At 42.9% G+C, this 19965-nt stretch overlaps 1 protein-coding gene across 4 annotated transcripts in view; it reads left to right on the forward strand.

Moving 5' to 3' along the window:
- tsc1b (TSC complex subunit 1b) overlaps positions 1–19097 on the forward strand; it is a 44553-nt gene extending 25456 nt beyond the window's left edge. For 2 of the 4 annotated variants that reach the window (XM_041193405.1, XM_041193407.1), the window contains exons 14-23: positions 841–1447; positions 2184–2231; positions 5107–5150; positions 7722–7888; positions 8570–8752; positions 10788–10898; positions 11403–11525; positions 15216–15409; positions 15611–15769; positions 17876–19097. In XM_041193405.1, the coding sequence (XP_041049339.1) occupies positions 841–1447; positions 2184–2231; positions 5107–5150; positions 7722–7888; positions 8570–8752; positions 10788–10898; positions 11403–11525; positions 15216–15409; positions 15611–15769; positions 17876–18341 (2102 nt within the window). In that variant the 3' untranslated portion in view covers positions 18342–19097. The remainder of the gene's footprint in view (positions 1–840; positions 1448–2183; positions 2232–5106; positions 5151–7721; positions 7889–8569; positions 8753–10787; positions 10899–11402; positions 11526–15215; positions 15410–15610; positions 15770–17875) is intronic. The other 2 variants (XM_041193409.1, XM_041193408.1) reach the window with 2 other exon arrangements.
- The last annotated feature ends 868 nt before the right edge of the window (positions 19098–19965 follow it).

Here is a 19965-nt window from a genome sequence, read left to right on the forward strand (position 1 = left end):
AGAAAAACTCTGGCAGACTTAATGGGCCGAATGGCCTGTTCCTGTGCTATAATATTCCGAATTCATGTTCGTTTCTGGCCCCAGTTGATAGCCAAATACAAGAACAGAAACCAGTTTCTATTTAAGTTAATGCACGTCAGCTAAATGACTGAACTCCTGATTTATTTGGCTCTGTTGGTGGGCAATATCATGAGGGATTATTCGCAAACTTCAAAACAAAATTTGTAACTAAAATTTCAATGGTGTTAGTTCATCTGGGCTCATGGTGACATGCAGTAAGATAAAAATGTTTCCTCTCATCTAGGGTCATGCCCTCCATGGAGAGCCTTAAGCAGGGATAGTGGCTTTGGCAATTAATCTCTGCTGCTTTAGGTATGGAGTTCAAGAAACCTCTACTTCCTCCTATGGACAATTTAATTATCACCACTTTCCTTCATCCCATCATAAGCAGCCATTTCTTCAACTGCCTAGACCTTAAGCTGTGGAATACCCTCCCTAAACCTTTCCAACTCTTGACCACCACCACCCTCCTTTAAAAACTGATCTCTTTGACAAAGCTTTTGGCCACCTCCTTATGTGGCTTGGTGACAACTTTTGTCTAATACTCCTGTGAACTATTTGGGACATTTTACGGTGAAGATGCTATATAAATGCAAGGTTTTTCATATCACTTTTTGACTATCAGTGGCATAAGAACTAGAAGCAGGAGTAGGCAATTCAGTCCCTCATATATGTACAGGGACTTAGAATAGCACTGCTCATCTGTGGAAGGAGAAATGGTATAATTAGACCTGTGTTGGGAGTTTTACTGAATATAATGATATAGTTTTACCTTGGCAGCCGCTATTGCTGATGAACTTTCTGAAATTACACCCGTGGATCTGCAGTCCCTGGTTACTCGAGGAGGATTCGACTCCCCATTTCAGCACAGGACTGAAACACTCACTGGCCCTCAGATGAAGCGTGAACAGGAATTGTACTCTTCAGCCACTGAGCAGGGAATATGCCCTGAGCTCCAGCAAGCCCTACCTACAACTTGCAAAGCACCAGACCCTCACATGCAAGAGCAGTGTCCTATCAAGCAGGGGTTCATGCCCATTGACAAGCCAAATGACAACTATTCTGGAAGCCCAATCAAGCAAGAGGTGCTCAAAACAGGGTCGACAATATTGGAGGTTTTTACACCCAACCCCCTGTTAAAGGTCCAGGCACTGAGGCACCCTCCACTTGGCAGTGGTCATCCCTCCCCGTATGAGCATCTTTTTGATTTGGCCTTGCCCAAGACGGCAAGTCTCTTCATCAAACAGAAGACCTCTGAGCTGCAAAAGCTAGCAGGCAAGCAATCGGAGGATTCATTGTCCCAGTCGTGTTCATCGATCTCACCCCTTGACGTGCTGGACAAGCTGATTCAACATGGGGGAGATGCACATGTGAAGGAGCTTAGCAGGTAAGATGGAAGGGGATGGTGGGAATTCCAGTGCAGTATTGAAGGGGCACTGCACTGTCACAGGTGCCATCTTTTCCAATGAACCATTAAACCAAAACCCCGTTTGCCCCCTCAGGTGGATGCAAAGATCCCACAGCCTCTCTCAATGAAGAGCGGTGGAATTCTTCCCATTGTCATAGCCATGAATTATCCCTCAACCAACATCACACAATGTTTTACAATGTCCTGAGATAATGAGACACTCTGTAAATGCAAGTCTTTAAGAAAGTTCAGAACGTTTTGATTTTGAATGCAATAATGCACGAGTATTTCCTGCATTGCAAATAAAGCCAAAAGTATTCTTAATTGTCCTATTCAGAGATATTTTTCTCTCCACCTGATCAAATCCTAATTTACATTTTTCAGGAGTGTTATAAGTACAGCTTTCTCTTTTAGTGCATTGTATAGCAAAAGGTTTGTTTCTATTGCACTTCTTAAAAATTTGCTTTTTAAGAAAATGCATGGATTGCTTTCATGGACTCCAACCCCAGCTTGATCTCTTTCCCTACTAATTTTGATGAGTTGTAGTGTTGCACTGCCTCCACACTCCAACCTATGATCATCTTTTTGGATGGCAGGACACGCTTCTTGCTGTGGGGCGGCTGGTACAACTTGCCACCAATAGAGATTTGTTGTTGCTAAACAATGAGGATGGAAAAGGTAACTGATGCAAGTGTGCCCCCCCTGTTTGTTTTAGACTTTGCCCTGTGCACCCTGAGCCCCAAGGCCCAAGAAAAATGGCCAGGTAAGTGTGGAATTTGCTGTCACGCCATCAATAACCAGCACTTGAACTCCAATAATTAACTGAATCCATGAAATGTTTCTAATGCTGTGATTGTTATGGCTAATATATTTGATCAATGGGAAGCCACAATGTCCTTAGCGATTCTTGAACTCCTGTACCCTTGTGTAGAATCCTACTGCATATGAGACATTAACAGAAATGTTTTCCTCTTATCCTTTGAAAACTTGAACATGTCGTAAAAATGTTGAGATGGACAAGGGAGGATAAAAGCTGACTGAGACAGACAGTTGCAAGTGTTGATGAAACTTTCAAGAGTTAGCAACACTGCAAGGAATCTACACACAGTGCCTATTTGATTGGCTGGAGATGCACATCACATCTAAACGTTGTTATAGGTCACTTAATAGTGTATGGTAGTGGGTGCAAGCAGCTGATTTATTTATTCTTCCAAGCGCTGTGACCTGCTAAAGTGTTCCTACTGCACTCCCCTCCTTCAGTTTAATAAACATTTTTGATGTTGGGGCAGCAGTGGTTCTCAGACTTTGCCCTTTGCGGGTCACATCCAAATGCTGACCTTGCCCTGGGATTTCCCCCACACTCCCCCAGGCTCTGCTTTCAAAGATTGCCGTTACATCAACTCAAATGATGTTGCCATGTGCAGTAAGTGTTTTTTCTGATGTACACTAAATAAAAACCACATGCCAGGCAGTCTAATTATAGGAATTGGATGACCTTGGGCATCTTCTGATAGGGATCATATATATATTTCTCCTCTTTCCACTAACTCAAGAGTGCTAGTGCCAGTTGCAAGTATCCTGTTTGTACACAAGGGAAGCTTGCTTGTGCCCCAACTCTTGTGAGGACCCATGAATGACAAAGACCTGGTGCTGCATTATTTGGATATACGGGAGGACAAAATACAAACTGTCAGAGGACTATCTCAGTATGGATGAGCCACATGCTGGCCTATTATAATGTTCCACATTCCTGGTCTGTTTCTGGGATGGTGGGACTGACATATGAGGAGAGATTGAGTCGATTAGGATTATATTTGCTGGTGTTCAGAAGAATGAAGGGGGTTCTCATAGAAACCTATAAAATTCCAACAGGACTAGACAGAGTAGATGCAGGAAGGATGGTCCCGATGGTGGGGGAGCCCAGAACCAGGGGTCACAGTCTGAGGATACGGGGTAGACCATTTAGGACTGAGATGAGGAGAAATTTCTCCACCCAGAGAGTGGTGAGCCTGTGGAATTCGCTACCACAAAGTAATTGAGGCCAGAACATTGTATGTTTTCGGGAAAGAGTTAGATATAGCTCTTGGGGTGAAAGGGATCAAAGGATATGAGGAGAAAGCGGGAGCAGGCTATTGAGTTGGATGATCAGCCATGATCATAATGAATGGCGGAGCAGGCTCCATACCACCATTTGAAATTTTTGATCCAATCTTAAATATTCCACTTTTAAGAATGTAGTTAATGACATTGAATTAATCTTAATTTAATTAAGTGGGGTGAAAGAATCATTTAGGGGCGAGCTTAACACTCCAACCATTTAAGCCCTTTCCCTTGCCTTATCATACAACCAGTGTTTGCAGTATTGGTTTTCCGTGATTGAGCTTGTGTAATGGCCAGTTTGGGTAATGGGAATGCCACTTTGTGGTAGCAAGTCCCTCTCCTGAAGTTGTGGGGGAGGTTCATTAATGTGTCATCCTCTGAGGAGAACATTTTATTCTACCTACCAGCTTGCTATACCTGGCCTGAGGGAATATCTTCTACTTTGGGTACCCTTTGCTGTTTCCCAGCACTGACATCCGTTATGTAAAGCACAGACTTTAGCCAAAATCTGAAATCTCACTCTGCCCTGGATGATGTTTATTGAAATGTACCTGGTTTATTCACCCACAACTGTCTGCTGGTGTGTAAGTCATTGCTTCTCCTTAGTCTCTGTGAAAGATAGACCAACTTGAATTAATGTTGAGCCCTGAATGTGCTGCATCTAGTGAATTACTTTTGAAATCTAGTCTTTGCTGTGGGCAGATTTGGCAGCTAATTTGTGCTCAGCAAGAGCCTATAAATAGTAAATGAGAAGAGAAATCATGCGATCTGTTTCTTTTTGTTGTGCTGGTTGAAAATATTGGTGAACATTCTTCTTTGTGGAATTTCGGGCCCCATTTTTATCATCAGAAAGCTGGCATCTCTGGCACTGCAGGCCTCTCTCAGTACTGTGCTGAAGTGTCAGTCTAGACTAAGTGCCCCAGTCCAAGAGGGGGAGCATCAACCACAACTGTCATGAGTCCAAGGTGAGACTAACACTCTTCCACCGTCTCCTGGAAATCAGTGGCAGTGACTCAACATATTTTTCACAGCCTTTTTCCTCCTCCTCTTACTAATTCCCCACCCCCTGAAATACTCACCCTGGCAAGATTTATTCCCACAGATGTGGTGTCACTCTTAATATTTCTCCCAAGTGTCCATTCTTCTTGTGTGAGCATTGATGTAGAGTCCACAGGCTTATCCAGCCTTAAGAGGGCATTCCAGGCTGAACCCAGTTCTGTTTTCACCCAGATGTCCATCTGCACATTTCTTAGCATAAGCTGCGGGAAGGAAACCTGTAGGCAATTTAAGGAAGGGGAAAAGGGGGCAGTGGGATATCTAGATGGTTATTAACCAAAGCTACAACCTTGCATTTTTGACTTGTATCCCAGATGCCACAGTTCAGGTTTTTTTTTTTTGGGTCTGTGATCAACTGACTTTCACTAACTGTTGTATTAGTGGTGAATTTGCATAAGTGGAAGGCAGTTCTAGTTGGTAAAATGTTTACCTGTCCTTGATCAGTATCAATTTCTCTGTTTGTTTTCATGCATGAATTTTAGACTGCCTTTGCCCAGCAAATCTGCAGACTGGACACACTTTGGAGGTATGTTATGCGTGTTATTGTGATTGCTCTCTCGGTTACAATGCTTAATCGGTGAGTGAACCTGACATATGAATCACAAATGATGCAGCTATTGATAATGAGCAAAAATTTAATCAGTGGCCTACTAAGCATACTCAGTGCAGTGTGACATAGACACAAAGTTAAAAAGTGCTAGGTTATCACCCCTTACTGCCATGTACTTGTTAATGCTCGAAAACAACTCCCAGGTAGTCTGAGACCATTTTGTGCAGATTTCCTGCTCCCGTGAAGTGCGAGCTCCCCTCAGGTCATTTAAATGGCACAGTGGATTCTGAGCAGTTTCCACGCGTGATGTTGCTGTGGTGAACCTTTGGAATGTCACTGGGCAGTCAGAGCCAGTCTAAATCATTGAAGGGGGAAATGAGGCATTGTTAAGTGAGTAGGTATCTCCTTTCACAGTACACAAGTATACTGAGCTAATACTCATTTAAAATTGTCACAATGGCCATAAATTGCAAACCATCATTAACTTGTGTGACAAAGTGAAATGATAATTGTGTTTTTTAAATTATTGGAGTGTCTGAGCTTTTGTGTGTAAGTCCCATACATCTGTGTAGTGGAGCCTAAGTACCATATATAAAGTTTAAATTAGTGTTACTATTAATTTGTGGCTATCTCATTCCTCATGCTAACAAATCTCAGTGCTCTAGTTTAGGATTTATCCGTCAGAGGCAGTAGTGCTGTGAGCAGCCCTTTCAAACCTGCAGACCCATGATACAAAGCAAGAAATCTATATATTTCAGTATAACTTGTGTAAATTAGCTGTTACGTGAGTAAGGCACCAAAAGGAGTGTCTATTAAATGTAACAGCAATTAACTAAGTGGATATCAGTAGATTTTTTAAGGCAAAATGAGATTCTGTAGGGGGTAGAATGAAAATTGTCTCGTTGCCATGTAAGAAGTTGTGTAAATCACATTGAGAATAGTGAGTGGTTGGGGTGGCCATCTAATACCAACAAGAATATTGGCTTTGTGAGGTGATGGAGTCTCAGTGAGGGATAAGACAGTCATTAGAAAGTTAAATCTGGAGAAGAGATTAGAGATTTTTTTTTAAAGAAGCAGATTAGCAATTGATAAGGATATCAAATAACCGGGCCCCACAATCTTAAAAATGTGGAAATAGAATATCAATTAAAACTCTCTTATCAACATAACTCTCTTTAAGTGTCTCTCCCTTGTTGCTTCTCTTGTTTCAAAAGTGCTTTTTTTAAAAAGAAAATATTTGTTTGATTCACTTTTTTCCCCTTCCCAACTTCTCTTGTCCCCACTTCCTGGAGCCTTTCTATTGGGTGTCCTAAAATATTCACACTTATTTGGGGCTCTGTACACATGATTGATGGGCTTTAGAATAAGGTTTTAGAGAATGCTGTGGAAGCAACAAGCTGGTTTGTGAGGCTGAGTACGAGAAACATCAATTGAAGGATAAGGTGTGTTGAAATAAATGTCACTCGCTCATAAATTTTTGGGTTCTGTACATTAAGGGAGACAGAGTCATCCTGGGACAATGTTTCTATTTGTGAGCACAACAAAATCCTGCTCAAGAGCAGTTCAAGGAAGACTGCCACAATGGCATACAGGCTGATTTCACCATGCACTGATTGCAATGGAGCTGCTGTAGGCAAATGCCAAGCACAAACAGGATGCTTTCTGTGCCACTGAGTTTGATATTGGGCCTGTTTTTTTTTCTATCAAACTAGTCCTAGTCCTAGTCCTGGTGCTGTCTTGTGGAAGTGACCCTCTTGGTCACATCTCGGCGTTGTGGCTTTCAACCAGATGTAAGGTAATAATTGTAAGTGAGCCATTATTCCCATTGTAAAAAAAAAAACACTAGAATACTGAAACCCAAGCACAAGTGTGTAGTTCAGCAACAGGAAATAGCCCCAGTTCCTCAGCCTGCCTGCTGCTGAAACATTCATGCTTTTGTTACCTCCCCACCCAACTATCCCAGTGCTCTGCAGGTTGGCCTCCCACTTTCACCCTTTGTAAACATCAATTTATCCAAAACTCTGCTGTCTGTATTCTAACTTTCAACCAGTTTCATTCACCCATTATCTCTTGTGCTCATTGATCTACACTGTTCCCTGCCCTGGCGACATCTCAATCTTTTTATTCTCGCCCTTGTGTTCAAACTCCTCTATGCCCTTACTCCTCCCAAGTCGTGACCTTAAGCAATGTACACTTACAATTTTGGTCTCTTGCACATGCCCCTATCTTGATTTTCATCTTAACATTGGCGACAGGGTCTTGGTTCTAAGCACTGAAATTCTCTCCCTAAACCCCACCACTTCTGTCTCCTTTTAAAACATTCTTTAAAATATACCTCTTTGACCAAGCTTTTGGTCACCTGTCCCAAGATCTCCTTTTGTGGCTTAGTGTCAGATTCTTTTTGATAAACAATGTGAAGTGCCTTGGGGTGTTTCAGGCGCTGTATGAATGCATGTTTTGTACCTGATATACATGGAATGGCAAGGTTTTTGGATTTGCCTAGTTCTAGCTTTCACTTGTGATGTAATACTGTTCTATTGATCTCAGGTTCTGTCCCCATGGATGAGCTGCAAAGGCTTCGGAATCAACTAATTTTACTGCACAACCAGCTACTATATGAACGCTACAAGCGAGAGCAGCATGCCGTTCGAAATAGACGTCTGCTGCGCAAAATTCTCAAAGCGACTGCACTGGAAGAACAAAATTTAGCTATGGTAAGGCTTTAAAAATAAAATTTTAACACATTTATCTCGGACACCCACAAGAAGGCTCTCGCGGTAGGTTCCAACAGCTTTACTCTTGTGTGACTATATGTGTCAACCATTTGTACCCCCTTGCCCCCTCTCTGCTTCCACTTTGCTGAGATTCAACACTTAATTTTAAGGGTTTTCACTCTCCATCACTAAATGTTAAACCAAAGGCCCCATCTGCCTTTTAAGGTGGATGCAAAAGATCCCCTGGCACTATTCAAAGAACACACGAAGTTCTCCTGGTGTCCTGGCCAACTTTCCTCCTTTGATCAGCGCTACCATGGTACATCATCTGATACTATTTTTGTTTGTGAGATCTTCCTGTGCACAATTTGGCTGCATGTGTTGTGCCCCCTCCCTTGTCTTGGAGCCTTGAAGTAGTCAGCCTGCCAATTTTCATCATCTTAACTCAAACTTGCAAAGTACCCACTTGGGCAAGGAAGGCCTCTGGCATCTCATCGTGCGAGGTTGGGGCAATAGCAGGCTCTTAAGCTTGCTGTAATGTGGGGTGGGTAGAGAGGAATTTTGACGTGGGAGGTGTAGTCACTCTCGCTTTCCTCGTTGATTGTAGACTTGGTGAGGTTTGTGTTTCATCACTCTGAGTAACCAAGCATCTATCTTTCTTGTGGCCAACGCTAAATGTAGAAGGACCAGCTGAAGCTCCAGGAGTTGGACATTGGATCTCTCAAGCACAGTTTATTCATCGAGCAGAACCAGTATCGGCTACTGCGAGAAGAGAAAGAATCCATTGTCAGGCATCTCAACAACCAGATCGCAGAGCTACAGAAGGAGCGGGGTGACTATCGTGCCAGCTGCCAGGAGCTACAGGTAAAGCATGGCTGACAGTCAGAAACCATCTCACCATTGGGCCAATTTGAAGGGGGAGAAGGTTAAAGGTATACATAAAGTTGCCCATTTTATCTTTTAATTACATATGTGGATAACTTGAACTTAAGTACTGACTTGTGGTTAACCTCTTACATTTTGTCCGCTAATCAGTCCGAGAGTGAAAGTAGCCCACTCGCTGCTGAGAGGTGGGGAGTTCCAGCATTTTTGATCTAGTGTTGATGAAGGAATGGTGATATATGTACAAGCCAGGATGGTGTTAACCTATTCATGGTGACCCTGTTACTGGGTTTATTCATGAACAATCTGTTTGTAGTCAATGAGTCGATACATAGGAGAGATTAATACAGTGAATGTTTGCATCTTAATTTCTTAAGAGGTGTTTAACTATCTGCTCTGAAAGGTTCCCCTTAAAGGTAAGGATGCTTAACAGATTCCCAGCAAAAGCATTTGAGGCTGAATCAGTAACTTATTCAAACAGATCTAGATAATTACTGTTGGAAAGAGGGACACGTTGCTGAAGCTTTTTGTCTTGCATGCATCAGGGCAAACACAAGAAAGCTAAATTTTAAATGATAATTTATACTATAGGAGGAAAGGATGCTGTTAAATTGACTCTGATGGGGAAAGGTGTTGCCTTGGAGAAAGCCACGAAAGTATAGGGCCCCCAAGTTCGCGGGTAATTCAAAAAAGGCGCAAGGCTTGAACATATTCCTTTTGTTTGCAGAAAATGTGTTCCTGCATATGAATGTTTGTCGCTTCTAACAAGTATAAATGAACTATGTTACAAACTTGACTGATTTTGATTAAATTGGTTGTTAATGTAGTTATTAGCACACTCAGGATTGTTCACCAAGTGCTGCACAATTGTGGAATCACATCTAACATGTTTTGTTTTGGGGTTTTCCAAATGCGGGCTGGTTGAATATGGTCTGTAATGTGGCTATTACTGTGGGTGAAGGGGCATGCTGTTGGATTCAATCAGCCAATCATTGAGACATATAGCCTATGTACCTGACCAACATCACACTAGCACTGAAATTCATATGTGACATTGTTCAATTGTGTGGTAGGCATACATAGGCAGATATTGATAAATAGGAGAATAGGATTGATAATTTAAATTGTACTATGAAGCATTTTTATAAAGTAAATAAACTAGTTCCACTGAGAGGAAGGTTGATAACCACAGGACACAGATTTAAGATAATCGGCAAAAGAAAGGAAATGAAGAAAAATGTATACAGCTAGTTGTGAACTGGTAAAACAGTTTAAGGATGGTGAGGTGAAGCAGATTCATATATTAATTTCAAATGGAAAATGAATATAGGCTTGGAGAAAAAAGTTCCTAAGGAATGGGACAAGAGCAGGGCTTTTGCCAGAGAGCTGGCAGAGACACAATGGGCTGAATGGCCTCTTTGTGCTGTTTAACACTATGATTGTGGTGATAGATATAGACTGAGCTTGTCAAATGCTCCATGAAGTAACTTGATTCCTCTACCAGAGGGAGGGAGGGAACATGTCTATGGAGCGCAGTTGTATAGTGGAGATGTAGCCTTGCTGGTAATGCCTGGATAGGGAGATGAATAGATGGGACAGAGTCCATGACTGGGTGCTTTACACACACAATTATAGAATGGTTACTGCCCAGGAGGCCATTGATCCCATCATGTCTGTGCTAACTCCTTAAGAGCTATTCCGCTAGTTTCACTGCTCTGCCTTTTCGCTGGAGCCCTGCAATATTTTTCTCTTTAGATATATTATCTAATTCCCTTTTGAATATCCCAGGCAGTAGTAAGGGTTCTGTCCTGTCTGATTTTGCTGTTTATTTCAGACTAGTCCGATACCTAAATGAAGTAAATCACCGCTGAAGCCAGGTGCTATTATTTGCTTGATAGGCGCTTTAACCAGTTGAGCTACAGAGTCAAAGCAAAGTCTGTGCAAGGGAACAGGGTTGACATGCACAATGGCCTATTTGGATTGTGCTTTGCTTTCTAATTTCCAGATTTCTTTTTAGAATAAACTGCAGGATTGTCAAAAGATGATCGGGGAATTGAAGCTGGAACTACAGGCGGCCAATAACAAAGCATGTAACACAGCATATCTGTTAAACCAGATGACTGAGAAGGTGAGGGATATGACAATGTGCTTAATGAAAACCTGAATTGGCTTGAATAAAATAGCGGCTGACATTGACTTCATTAGAATGTTGTTATGAATGAGAATTTCTCTCCCATCTCGCTTTGCCTGGATGAGACTTGTGCTCTTTCTGCCATTCTGTATAGTTAGCCCACACAAATAACCATAAAATTATGAATCTCGTTGCCAGGAAATGGGACAGTTTCTCAATAGCCATTTCTAGGATAGGTACTGCACAGGGTTAGGTACTGGGTAAAGCTCCCTCTACACTTCCCTCATCAAACACTCCCAGGACAGGTACAGTGCAGGGTTAGATGTAGGGTAAAGCTCCCCCTACTCTGCTGGTTCAGTGCTATCAGTATGGTGCATGTTGCTTAGTTCTGTGGCTGCAGGGAGCCCAGAGGAAACTAAAAGATTACTCTCCAATCTCTCTTGTCATCCTCCCCCTCGGTGTGCCAGTGGAAGGCTGATCCTCTTGTTGAATTATTCCTAGTTCACCAGCACCCAGTCTGTACAGCAGCAAATGGAATGGCTGAACAAGCAGCTGCTGCTCCTGAGTGAAGTGAATGAGCTGCATATGGAGAAACTGCGGCACTCTCAGATGGGTTCCGCCAAGGTAAGGTTATTAGCAGAGAACTTGTGTGTTTGTTGTTGGGGCATTGTGAACTCTGAAGTTCAGGTGTTCTGTTTAAAACTGGGCAAAGTCACTGTGGGAATTACTTAAGTCTGTAGGAATAGTACTTGGGATTCTTTCTAAATTTCAAGCTCACTGTAACTTTAAGATTTTACAATTCAATCCCCTGTAATGTTGCACATGGGGAATCCAGACCAAGTGAAGAATGGGTAAGGGATGAAAATGCCTTGTTTTTTAAAAAAAATTCATCCTGATGTTCAAATTCCTCAATGCCTTGTGCCTCCCTACTTCTCTCACCACTTCCAGCCTTAGAACTCTTTGAGATCTCTCTTCTCCAGTACTGTCCTCTTGCACATCGCTGATTTCCTTCGCCCCACCATTGGTGTCCCTTCAGCTACCTGGGCCTTGAGCGCTGGAATTCTATTCTTAAATCACCTCTCCATCTCTGTCTACTCCTTTAAGACACTCGATAAAATTTACCTCTTTGACCTGTCGTAATATATGGCTTGATGTTGAATTTTGACTGATCATGCTCCTGTGAAGTGCTTTGGGACACTTTGCCACATTAATGGTGCCATATAAATGCACTTTGGTCTAAGGCACAATAAACTTAATCCCAATTTTAAGGTCATTACATAGAAACAAAAAAAATAGGAGCAGGAGTTTGGGCCTTCGAGCCTGCTCCACCATTCAGTATGATCATGGCTGATCCACTCTCTCAATGCCATGCTCCTGCGCTCTCCCAATACCCCTTGATGCCTTTGGAGTCCAGAAATCTATCTATTTCCTTCTTAAATATATTCAGTGACTTGGCCTCCACAGCCCTTTGTGGTAGAGAATTCCACAGGTTCATCACCCTCTGAGTGAAGAAGTTTCTTCTCATCTCAGTCCTAAATGGCCTATCCCATATCCTGAGACTGTGAACCCTTGTTCTAGGCCCCCCCAACCAGAGGAAACATCATCCCTGCATCCAGTCTGTCCAACCCAGTCAGAATTTTATATGTTTCAGTGAGGTCCCCTGTCATACTTCTAAATTCGAGTAAATGCAGGCCTATTCGGCCCAATCTCTCCTTATACAACAAATTTTGCCATCGCAGGAATCGGCCTGGTCAAGCTTCACTGCACTCCCTCAATGACAAGTATACCCTTTCTTAGGTAAGGAGACCACAACTGTATGCACAAGTCCAGATGTGGCCTCCCCAAGGCCCTGTACAGTAAGACATCCTTGCTCCTGTACTCAAGTCCTCTTGCAATGAAGGCCAACATACCATTTGCTGCCTTAACTGCTTGCTGCACCTGCATAATTGCTTTTGGAGATTGGTGTACAAGGACACCCAGGTTCCTTTGTACATCAACATTTCCCAATCTATCACCATTTAAATAATACTCTGCCATTCTGTTTTTCCTACCAAAGTGGATAACTTCACACTTATCCACATTATACTGCATCTGCCATATATTTGCCCACTTGCTTACCCTGTCTAAATCAGCTTGAAGCCTCTTAACGCCCTCCTCACCGCTCATGTTTCCACCAAGCTTCATGTTGTCAGCAAACTTGGAAATATTACATTTGGTTCCCTCATCCAAATCGTTGATATACATTGTGAATAGCTGGGGCTCAAGCATCATCCCTGCAGTACCCCAATAGTCACCATCTGCCACCACGAAAAAGAGCCGAATATTCCTACTGTTTCCTTTCTGCTAATCAATTCTCAATGCAAGCCAATATATTACCCCCAATCCCATGTGCTTTAATTTTACACACTAATCTCTTATGTGGGACTTTAATAAAAGCTTTCTGCAAGTCCAAATACACCACATCCACTGGTTCTCCCTGATCTATCCTGCTAGTTATGCTGTCAATCAAAACTCCAGGAGGTTTGTCAAACATGATTTCCCTTTCATAAATCCATGTTGACTTTGTCCAACCCTTTTGATATTTTCTAAGTGTCCTGTTATCACATCCTTCATAATAGACTCTAGCATTTTCCCTACTAATAAGCTAACCAGTCTGTGTTTCGCTGTTTTCTCCCTCCCTCCTTTATTAAATAGTGGGGTTACATTTGTCACCCTGTAATCTGCCAGGACTGTTCCAGCATCTACAGGATTTTGGAAGATGACAACCAACGCATTCACTATTTCCATGGTCACCTCCTTTAGTACCCTGGGATGCAGATTATCGGGCCCTGGGGATTTATCGGCTTTCAATCCCATTAATTTCTCCAGCACTATTGTTTTAGTAATACTAATCTCCTTTAATTCCTCCTTTTCACTAGACTTTTGGTTCCCTAGTATTTCTGGGAAGGTATTTGTGTCTTCCTCTGTGAAGGCAGAACTAAACTAGTTGTTTAATTGCTCTGCCATTTCCTTGTTCTCTATTACAAATTCCCCTGTTTCAGACTGTAAGGGACCTACATTTGTCTTCACTAATCTCTTTTTACATACTTTTAGAAGTTCTTACAGTGCTCTTTTATGTTCTTGCAAGTTTACTTTGATACACGATTCTCCCCTCTTAATCTCTTGATCCTCTTTTGCTGAATTCTAAACTGGTCCCAATCCTCAGGCTTATTACTTTTGCTAACAACTTTATATAACTCCTCTTTGGATCTAATACTATTCTTAATTTATTTTGTTAGCCTTGGTTGGGCTGCTTTCCCTGTTGTATTTTTGCAGCAGAAAGGAATGTATAACCATTACGATGCATATGCGTTCCTTTAATACATTTTATTGTTGCATATTTACAGCACAAAAATGGGCCATTTAGCACACCAGGTCCACGCCAGTGTTTATGCTCCACGTGAGCCTCCTCCCTTTGTCTAACCCATTTTTTATTCTCTCACGTGATGTGGGCTTGCTGCCTAGGCCAACATTTTTATTGCCCACCCCTAATTGCCCTTGAAGGTGATGGTGAGCCATCTTCTTGAACAGCTGCAGTCTGTGGTGTAGCTCCAACCAACACTGCTATTAGGAAGGAAGTTCCAGGATTTTGATCCAGCGACAGTGAAGGAACAGCGATATAGTTCCAAGTCAGGATGATGTGCGGCTTGGAGGGGAACTTCCAGGTGGTAGTGTTCCCATCCATCTGCTGCCCTCATCCTTCTAGTGGTGGAGGTTGCGGATTGAAAGGTGCTGTCGAAGGAGCCTTGGTGAGTTGCTGTAGTGGATCTTAGATGGTACACACTGCTGCTACAGTGCGTCAATGGTGGAGGGAGTGAATGTTTGTAGATGGGGTGCTAATCAAGTGGACTGCTTTGTCCTGAATGGTGTCAAGCTTCTTGAGAGTTGTTGGCGCTTCACTCATCCAGGCAAGTGGACAGTATTCCATCACACTGCTGACCTCATTGCCTGCACACAATGGAAAGAGCATACGTTATCATTGTGACTAGACCCTCTGGTGTGGCACTGCTTGCATTGGTAGGAAGGTGTAACCACCATGTTACAGGTTTATCTGGGCTGATTCCATTCAAAACACTGATTGTGAGGGGCCATCCATCAGAAGAGATGTTAAACTGCTCCAGTATAAGAAAGCAATTAACAAGAAGGCAGACACTAATTTGTGTATTGTTCTGACTAATTTTTCAGTAAACATAACTTGATCATTCACCTGGAAAGTTTTGCTAATGCCTCTAAAAGATGATCCTTTTTTTTTTAAATCCACTCTGCTCTGTTCAGGCAGCAGAGGCAGAAATGTTGCAGATTTCTTTAGTCCGAGAGAGAGAGAAAATGAAGCACCGCATTCAGCAGCAAGTCCAGAGGGTGGAGGCATCACAGCGCCGCATAATGGAACTGGAAAGCCAGCTGACTAAGAAAGAGCACCTTTTCCTTGAGCAAAAGAAATATCTGGAGAACGTCAAAAATATGGCTAGGTATTGAGTGGGTGAGGGCTTGGCATGAGGTGGGCGACGGGCTTGGTGTAGTGGTGGTACATTTATCCCTTTAAGCCATCAGGTGGACATGACTGTTTCTCAATATTGCCAGGTTCTGAAATTTCTCTGCAGTTGGGTTACAGTTTGAGGGGACGGGTGGTGCTCAGTTGTAACTGAACGTTATGGAATTATTTTTTCCAGTGGAGAGCTGCAGGCAGCAGAAAGCCGCTATGAATCCCAGAAACGGATAACACAAACTCTACAGTGTGAAATCCTGGAACTCTACAGTAAGTTGGAACAGGCGGGACCTCCAGAGAAACCAGCGGCAGCAAAGGGAACACCTCGGCCTGTAGAGGACAAGTAAGGAGCAATGTTTCTGTTCTTTAAGTTGGCTTGGTGTAAATCGTGGGTGCTGCAATGAGTTGATGTGCTGCCCCAGCACCCTACAACCTGGATTCCTTATGCAGCTCAGACTAACTGGCTGGGTGTCTTCTCTCTGTCAGCTCTAAGGATTCTAACTGAAATGCCTGATAGGATAAATATTGGGCAAAACATTGTCACAATCCTCATGGGGGAACCATAAACCAAAATAACCAAATTTACTTAATGATCCCCAAATGAAGAAATTACCAACTAGATTCCACTATTGTAGCTTTTACTTAACATGACTCAGAACCAACACATGAATTTTGGTGAACTATAAATTACACATGGAATAGCAGATACTACAAAGACTCTCTCGTGATTACATGAATTCACATCACTTCCCACGCAAACATGGCACTGTGCAATCTCAGTCTTTCCGACTTAGCCTCTGGACTGTATCTCTCTTTTGTCCCTCAATGGATTTGGAAATCGAGTGAGCTGCAACAATAGTCTCCTGGAAGCAGCTGTCACCTAAATGGCATGCTCCTGCAGAACCTCCTTAGTTAGGTTTGCAACAATCTTGATGGCAGATTCCTCAGACTCCTTTATCTGACTCCTTTAATAAATCTTGAACAGCCTGGGCATCTCTGGCAAAACTGAAGCATAATCATAGACTTATCCAATTCAGAATCAATGGATAGGCCATGCACAACAAAAAATAATTAGAGGGAGCATTACTCCCTTGTTCTTCAGAGTGCAATGAGATCTTTTACATTCACTCGAGAGAAGGCAGAGCTTGGTTTAACCCCTGATCCGAAAGGCAGCGTCTCTGACAGTCTTAGTACTGCACTGGGAGTGGTAGCCTGGATTGTGGGCTCAAGTTTCTTGAGCAGGACTTGAATTCTCAACCTTCTGACTCAATGAGAGTGCTGTCCACTGAGCCAAGGCTGGTACTGAGTTCAGAACCACATGGGGTGTGAGCAGTATTATAGAACTCAAAACCTGAATGATTATCATGTCCAGAAGTGGAATCCTGGCTGCTAATCAAACACTTGGAATACATCTGTAAGGAATTTGGGAGAAACTTCTACATTTTAACCATTCTGACTGGGTGAAGAGCTCGCTACCACACAGTGTAATAAAGTTGATGTTTTTCCACCTATGCCTCAGCTCATCTGGTGAAACCTTTGTGCCTTTGTTGCCTCTGACTTGCTATTCTAACACTATCCTGGTAGCCCACTAATCTTCCACCCTCAATAAAATTGAGCTGATCCAAAACTCTGCTGTTGGTATCCTAAGTTGCACCAAGCCCCATTCACTCATCCACCCCCTGTGCTTGCTGACCTGCATTGGCTCTGGAAAACATCTTGGGTTTTTTTTTAGATTTTCATCCTCATTTCCAAAATTCCATGGCCTCACCCTTCTCTATCTCTGAAAACTCCTCCAGCCCTGTAACCCTCCAATCTCTGCATTCCTCCTATTCTGATCTCTTGCACATTTAATTGCTCCACCATTGATAGCTGTGCCTGCAGCTACCTGGGGATCTAAGCTCTAGAGTTCCTTCTGTAAACCTTTTCATCTCTCTCCTCCTTTAACTTGCTCTTTAAAACCCAACTCTTTGACCAAAGTTTTGATCACTCCTAATCTTGCAAAATAAAACTAGAGTGCTGGAGAAAGTCAGCAGGTCTGGCAGCATCTACAGAGAGAAAAATAGAGTTAACGTTTTGAGTCCAGTATGACTCTGGCTTGGAGTCAAATATTGATGACATCCCTTGAAGTGTTTAGGGACATTTTTCTATGTTCAAAGCACTACATAAATACAAGGTGTTGCAAATAAAGGATGCATTTAAATGAAAGTTGGATAAAGATATTAAGGAAAAGGGAATAGAAGGTTCTGAGGATAGAACTAGATAAAGCAAGGTGAGAAAATGCTCCTACAGAGAGTAAATCCTAGCATAGACCAGATGGGCTGACCTGGCCTGTTTCGATACTATAATCTTTATGTAATAAAATTTGAGCTGGAGCAAAATCTATATTCAGCCTAGGATTTTTCAATTGAACAAATTTAGCTGCTCTAATATATTTTATTTTTACATATAGGTCTGAAAACATTGGTGCCATTTCTGACTCATTCAATAAGACCCCAGATGGAGAGAGCAAAAGCCAACAAGCCAAGCCTCCTGTGGCCCCCAGCACCTCAACTGACCAGTCTCCCAACAGAAAGCCGCAACCAGCAACAACAGTTACTGAGGAGGTGGGCCAAGGCCAAGGTGCCTTGAGCGCAAACCTTCTGGAGCGGCCCACTGCCCCGATCACAGTCGGCTCCTACCCCAGCTCCAAGAGTCTCCTCGGAATGCGTGCCCGCGAGCTGTTCAGGAACAAGAGCGAAAGCCAGTGCGACAACGAGCGGCCTAAGATGGACAGCCTCTTTGAATCCCTCAAAACGGAATGCAGTGTGGAGCTGGGTGGCTCTCTCGGCCCCTTGAAACTGCAGGTGCCCAGTCCAGAAAGTGTCAGGCAGCTCAGCATAATGGACTATGATGGAATGCATCATGACCAGAATTAATTGGGGGAGTGGGTGGGGAAGAAAAGAAACTTAGTCAGTATTATTCTGAGCAGTTAATGCCTGCTTTGCTTTGTAAGCATGTCATAAGTTTATAACAAGGTACAATCCAGTTAAGGGCCATGTACTCCCTTCAGTGGAATGTTCGTATATTTAAGAAGAAAAAAAAGCAAAAAAAAACTTGACATCAAATCCCTGTGTAACTGTGAACAAATAAGTTGTCCTTCATGTTTTGCACTACATTATGTTGTACGTATGGTATGTCTGTAGATGATGGCCACCCAGGTATGATGGAACATCTGATTGGAATCTTTTATACTCCCTCCCCTTCAAATGCTTGCTGCTGACCCAATCGGACTGCTCCTCTTCAGTTGGGATGGAAGCATGACCTTGAAGACGTTCATCGTACAAGCAGACGAACTCTATTGCGGTGTTCAAAAAAGAAAAAAGGCTGGACCAACTCCCCGCAGGATCTTTGTATCAGACTGTGTACTTTAAATAATGAAACAGTGCTGTGATTTAAAACCCCCTTTACTTTGACCCCAACATTTGCAGTCGCTGTTTTCCCCGAGCTGTGATGATTTGGACCCTTGAACTTGCTCACCAATTGAAATCAAGCCAGAGACTGGGGGCAGAACTGCTTGTGAATTTGAGTGAGAGAGACTCTGACTCACCATTTGAAGTGCGGTGGTGGTGTTCAGTGGTATCTTGCCAAATTTGTCTTTTTTTTTGGGGGGGTGCGGGTGGCCAGTGGGGGGAGGGTTTGTCTGCCTGCTCAGACACAGTATTTTTTGGGGGGTTCGAAGTTGAGTTGGCAATGAATATTGCGCAGTGATTTAATAAAGGGCTACCCTCCACACTTGCAATTCTCTCTTTGTTTGATTTTATTTACATCTCCTGGTCATTGTCATCACATTTCAGGTCTCTCTTGTACCCAGTGTGAAATGTGTTTCTGCAGTTTAGCCCACACTTCCATGACCTGGAATATGAGCACAGTGATCTGAGAATGTGGGCTGCAGGCTGAACCCTTGTACCAAGTGAGGTGCATATGAAAATTGAATAGGTTATCACCTTCCATCCTTGGTCTCCAAATAATGTACTGAAGTGTACATCTGGCTAATATTATGGATCAAGTTTATTAAGTAAAGATAAACAAGTTAGAGCAAACTGCACATTTTGCTAGATGACAATTTAATTTGCATTAACTGTTTCAAAATGAATGAATGAACAGTGTACTATTCTGGACTCTTTTGTTATTCTTTTGCAGGATTTGGGCACCACTGGCAAGGACAGCATTTATTGCACAACCCTAATTGTCCTTGAGAAGGGGGTGATGAGCTGCTGCCTTGACCCCCTGCAGTCCACTTGGTGTAGGTACACCCACAGTGCTGTTAGGAAGGGAAGTTTCAGTATTTTGACCCAGTGACAGTGAAGGAACGGCGATATAGTTCCAAGTCAGGATGATGTGGATTGGAGGGGAACTTGCAAGTGGTCATGTTCCCATGTGTCTGCTGCCTTGTCCTAGGTGCTAGCAGTTGTGGGTTTGGAAGGTGCTAAGGAGACTTGGTGAGTTGCTGCACTGCATCTTGTAGATGGCGCACACTGCTGCCACTGTGTGTCAGTGGCA

The sequence above is a fragment of the Carcharodon carcharias genome, chromosome 8 (assembly GCF_017639515.1).
Source record: "Carcharodon carcharias isolate sCarCar2 chromosome 8, sCarCar2.pri, whole genome shotgun sequence".
Classification (NCBI taxonomy): Eukaryota; Metazoa; Chordata; class Chondrichthyes; order Lamniformes; family Lamnidae; genus Carcharodon; species Carcharodon carcharias.